At 38.3% G+C, this 5,834-nt stretch overlaps 1 protein-coding gene across 1 annotated transcript in view; it reads right to left on the bottom strand.

Annotated features, from left to right (window-relative positions):
* Positions 1-533: 533 nt before the first annotated feature.
* cntnap1 (contactin associated protein 1) overlaps positions 534-5,834 on the bottom strand; it is a 17,468-nt gene continuing 12,167 nt past the window's right edge. Inside the window, exons 20-24 of the mRNA XM_046039156.1 lie at positions 5,671-5,798; positions 4,735-4,828; positions 4,369-4,599; positions 4,242-4,286; positions 534-733 (exon numbers count right to left, since the gene is read on the bottom strand). Coding sequence (XP_045895112.1) covers positions 534-733; positions 4,242-4,286; positions 4,369-4,599; positions 4,735-4,828; positions 5,671-5,798 — 698 coding nt within the window. The remainder of the gene's footprint in view (positions 734-4,241; positions 4,287-4,368; positions 4,600-4,734; positions 4,829-5,670; positions 5,799-5,834) is intronic.

Below are 5,834 nucleotides of genomic sequence, written 5' to 3'. Positions count from 1 at the left end.
AGCTCCATGAGAGATTGTCATCATAAGGTATATTTTAGATGGCAATAAATCTATACAGTAAGATATTGTTAGCTTTAATCGCTCTCAACTGTGGCTCAGGAAAAAACTCAATCAATAAAAGCCTGAATATGTTAAAGTGATGTTCCAACTGTAATTAAATATCCCTTAAAATCCTGTTTCCGCAGTGTCTAATCTAAACCCTGTCTGAATAAGCCATTATGATTACTTCAGATCAAGCTTGCTCAGATGAGGCACTTCAGTATTTCACCCTGCAATACAGTGTGAGACTTGTTGGCTACTCACGCAACATGGGGCTTGATGAGAACTTTTAACCCTTACCAAAATACACACTATTTAGAGCACCAGGCATCAGATCCAAACCTCAACCGGGGAAAGGAACAAAAAACAAACTATAAAAAAAGAAGAAAAGAATTTGAAAATGTAATACAGGTATCTGTGGTTGTTGTAAGTGCTATTTCCCTCTCCCCAACCCCCAGTCAAACCCCACCCATTGTTCCAAAGGTCCTGTGATGCTAGTCGCTCCTGAACTCCTCTTCAATTTGTGGGAGGTTCTTTTTTTCTCGCCTCAGGGTCTCCGTCAGCGGCCTGGAACTGCTGGGGGACTCCAGGTTCTTAGGTTCATTGGTGCGGTAGCTGCCCTTCTGCTGATACGCATAGACATAGATGCTGTACAGCCCTCCAAAGAGCAGCAGCAACGCCAGGATGACAATGACTAAAGGATAAAAATAGCACAGTCAGAGTTAATCGGCAATACAATGAGGAATGAGGTGCCTACTGATTAGGATCAGGCGCTGTTTGACTGGATTTTTAATGCTATTTTATTACATCACAAAACACCAAACTTGCTGTGGGAGAATTTAGGTCTGATATTATCTATAATGACAACAAGATAATTGAGAGAGATAGTTTTTTTTATAAATGACATTGACACAGACTGGCCAGTACTATGTAGTAAGTATTTTTCTTTGTTTGTCTGTTTATGAAGGGCACATTTTGTTGGTGGTTATTTTTATTTGTCAGCCATACAATTTTTGTTAGTTAAAGTTATTTGTGTATTGCGCCTTTTCATAGAAATGCAGTTCAAAGTACTTTACAGGAGAAAAGGAGCCAAGCCATATATATATCATTGAGACATAAAGAAAATAAAAAGCAGAGGCATTTAAACAACAGAAAATACATAATGCATAGCAATATTATTGAATAAAATATTATAAAAGATAGAAAACTATTTAATGAGATGCTTAAAGTAAATAAAATGAGGTTGTTTATATTACATCTACTGTACATTCATTTCACTCTACACTCTATATATATGTATATATATATATATATATAAGTGGGTGCAATTCTCAGAATACCACATTAGCTATTCCATATGTTTGGTTTATAAATACTGAATGCAGTCTCACCAGACTTAGAGTATGCTCTTTGGATATGAAGGACCTTGGTGCATTTTGACCAGAGAGGTCTGCTGTGTTTATACATTGAGAGCATAATCTGATATACTGTGGCCAGGCACTACACACCAGTGGATGTTTCTGAAGACTGGGGTGACTTAGTCCTGGTTTAGCATGCATGTGGCTTTTTGAATTAGCTGCAGTCAACAAGAGGTTTCGGTTAGTTCTAAACTGCAGTAATCCAGCTTGCTCATGACATTAATTGCATAAAGCTCTTTGTTAACTATATTGAAAAGTGCTCTATAAAATAAAGCTATTATTATTGTAAGTAGCCTGTCTTGGCACCTACAACCAAAATTATTGTTTAGTAGTTCAAGTTAAAGTCTCAGACCTCAGCCCATGTCCTTTCAGCATGTCCATGTCTGAGTGTAGTTTTAATATTCTCCCAGCTGTTGCTTGGGTTTCCTGTCACAGTCCAAAGACATGTAGGTCAGATGAACGGAGACATTAAATTGCCTGTAGGTGTGTGTTTGTTTGTCAGTCAATGTGTTCACTGTGTAATGGACTGGTAAAATGTCAGCAGTGTTTCCCAGGCTTTCTGCCAATGCATGCTGGGAAAGGCCTCAGCTACTCAGGTTCATACCCTCAATAAATGGGTATAGATATATGGATATACTGCAACACAGAGCTTAGAGCAGGCAAAAATGTAGCTGGTAACAATTGAACAAACCATGCAAAACCTTCCACGTCTCTCTGCTGTTCTTATCACTCTGCTTACCACCGCCCACCAAACCCACAAGAAGGAGCCGGTTGCCCTGCAATACCTCAGTCCATGCAGGGCTTGCTCTACACTGCAAGAGCCTCACCAAACACCCCTCCAACGCTTCACAGCCCCAGTGCAGCAGAGGCTAGTACACCACTGTTCCCCCTCAAAAGTTATTCCCTACTGTTTGTAGTCATGCCTCTTTGCCGCTCGTCGATACAAGCTCCATGGCATTGAATATAATGATCTAGAAGCTCGGTGTGGAGCCGGGACGTGATCACACAATTGTTTTGTACTATATAGGGTTTCATTGTTGGTCAGCCATTGTGTTGGCAAAACTTCTGAAGTCACGAGCTGAAGATATTGAGCTTGACTTGAGTAAGAGCATGTGCGGGGAGAGGGGCTGCGCAGCGTGTGCATGAGCTGTGATTGACACTGCATTTGAGACTGCTCCTGGCTTTGATTCGTTGTTGTGACCCAGGAGCTGTGGATTCTAGCAAATTGCATTAGGAGCAGTAGGAACAAGAGGAACATAATCATTTTCACAGATTCTGTCTCATGTCCTACTGTCAGGATATAGTGACAGTTTTAGTTAATATGACAAAAAGTTATTTTTAAAAGAATTCCCTACTGCAGGTTTAAAACGATTTTGTCACAGGACAAATGAAGGAATAACACATGTATTCAATATCTGTGTGCAATAATTTGTTCACCAGCCCAATTGACCATTTTGTATTATCAACTACATTTAAAACAATTGGTGTAATTTCTCAGTCAAAGCCACTTTACTCTGGGCCATATGTCAGACGGTGATGTGTCGGATAACCAGAGGGTCCATTGTTGGGATGCCTGAATGGCACAGCAATCTTTAATGGCACGCTAATGTCCTGCATTATCATAATACCTCTGAATCTGAATGATCTATTAAGCTGAAGCATCTATCAATGATGAGCAGTAAGCTGGGCCCATGCAGACTAAATATAGCTGATCCGGTAAAGGTCTCAGACAGGGATGGAGCAGAGTCTCTGTGCTGCAGTTTAATCCTGAAACTCCAGCCTCTCCTGCTCATCAGGGGGGACCAGCTCTCATTTTTCTCGTCATCTGTAATGCTGGGTTGTAAACCGATCATCTGGTCTCAACACTCAACATCTCCTCTTGTAAAAAGGTACAGAGTATCATGGGTATTAAACAGATGAAGGAATATATTAAAGGTTCATGTTTTTCTAGAAATCCATAAATACAAGAGAAACATAAACAATGTTTTCATCTATTCATGTCTGTGTTGACATAATGATATAACTACTCATTCATGTTATTTTTGATATTATCACACCATTGCTACTCCTTAGGTCAACATCTTTTTTTTGTTGTTGCCTGTTGTATTTACATGATCGCTCTATTGTTATTGCAATATGATTTTAGGAATTGTTTTTATTGTATAAGGGAATAGAGGTTTATGGTCCTGTTAAAGTTATTGTAATCATTGTAGATTATTTCTGAATAAGTATTGTATACAAATGTATAAGAATAAGTATGTGACATTTAAAAGTGTCTGATATTCTTTAATATTAATTTATATATCAAATATCTCAATATAATTTACATTCATTTTACTCACATTCTCAAGGAGATTAAAAAAATAATCTGACCTCAACTGAATGGAATCAAATATAATCTTCTTCAGTATGATAATAATGTATTAGATATGTCTGGCTGTTTATTTTTCTCTAAGTATGTTTTGTTTTCAGTTTTGTCCCCACATATAATAAATTTGAGCCTGCAGTCAGATACTTGGGAAAAAAGCACTCAAAAGCACACATTAGAAGCTGACAATCCTGTCTAATTTAGGATTAGAGGATTTTCAAATGGCTGACTTGTGTCATCTGGGACAGTAAGAAAATTGTGAGTAAAACAGAAACAAGGTAGACAAATGAACTGAATAAACTGCTAAATATCACAGTCCATGCCTTATTTTTGATTACAGAAACAAGTCGGATATGCGGTATTTCTGTATACATGGCAATGTCTCACTTTAAAAGAATAGGAAAAATGGGTCTTACCCGTTATCCAAAACAGGCCTAGGTCATCATGGATATAAAAATACTCTGAAAGGGAAACAAATAAGTTGATGAACACAAAATAATATTCTCTTTTTGCACTGATTAATTATGGGACATATAAACTCACCTATGCCAGTAAACCAAGGGTCTACCTCCCATGGTACATAACCCAGGACAGGGGGGAAGGCCCCACAGTTGGACTCAGACACATAGCCTTGTGTCGTTACTGGAGGGTCTGTTTCATTTGGACGGAAGAAGGCCTTTAAAGGGGCATAGACATTGTATCTCACCCCAGATATGCAGCCTATGAAGCCTGGAGCATTATGCCTCTGGATCTCATAGTCAATATCACCAACCTCTGACAGGGCAGACAGGAACAATAAAACATCAACAAATTTTCCACTTTAAATACTCAGTGTATCACTGGCAGCAAGATTAATACATAGGCTACATGTTCTCATCAATAAGTGGTAAATAAATTATTGATATTTACCCATCACTCTCCCTAGGAACATTGACTTTGGAGAATCAAACCTGGCGTCCTCCACTAAGGTTATTTTTTCCACAATGGGCTCCATGTAATCCACCTGTGGGCAAGGCAAAACAAGTTATACACCATATCTTTTGAATGAAGGGAATTCATGACAAGAAAGAAGGTAAATTACCACCACAAACAGAACTAACTGTGAGCAAAACACATCAGTAGAAAATTGGACTAAATGTATTCAACATATTTTCTATGTAGAAGCTATTAGTGTATTTAAAGAAATTATTTGCTTTCTTGCTGTGAATTAGATGAGACAATTTATACCACCCTCATGTCTGTATGGTAAATATATAGCTACAGCTAGCAGCCAGTTAGCTTAGCTTAGTTTAGCATAAAGACTGGAAACTGGAAAGGGAAACAGCTAACCTGGCACTGGAAAAAGTTAACAAAATCCACAGATATAAGACTAGTAGTAAAGTACATTAATTTTATCCAAAGCGATTTCCAATTGTTATATTTGTCAGAGATTGCACGCCTCTGGAGCAACTATGGGTTAAGTGTCTTGCTCAAGGACACATTGGTGCAGTGGGAATTGAACCCCAGTCTCCCACACCTGTGTGTTATCCACTGCGTCATCACCACCCAAATCCTGATATCAATCTTCTTATCTTACTCTCAGCAAATAAGCAACTAAGGGTATTATCAAAAATGTCAAACTATTCCTTTGAGATGTTAAAATTCATCACTGATTTATTGTAATTTCTAACAAAGAAGTAAAGAAACTGTTGGATAGGTTTGTTAGTTGGATATCCTTAAAATGGCGCCCATCAGTCTATGTTTTTTATGGAGATCATACATTATTTCAAAATTATTTATTATTATTTGAAAATAACATAAACCACAGATCAGAGTTTACACAGAGACAGCAGTGAGAGCATGAACCTGTGTTTTGATTGTTCTGTTGTGTCTGGTTATGTTGACGTAGTGGGGGTATCCATCTGCCAGGTTTCGGTGAGTCAGCTGGTACTTGTGTGTTATGAGACCCAGCTTATACCTCAGATCTACACTACCTGTGGCGGGGGGGGGGGGGGGAAAAAGAAAATTAT

The sequence above is a fragment of the Micropterus dolomieu genome, linkage group LG02 (genome assembly GCF_021292245.1).
Source record: "Micropterus dolomieu isolate WLL.071019.BEF.003 ecotype Adirondacks linkage group LG02, ASM2129224v1, whole genome shotgun sequence".
Lineage (NCBI taxonomy): Eukaryota > Metazoa > Chordata > Actinopteri > Centrarchiformes > Centrarchidae > Micropterus > Micropterus dolomieu.
Note: the sequence above shows the minus strand (reverse complement) of the source record. Positions and strands in the feature narration are given on the sequence as shown.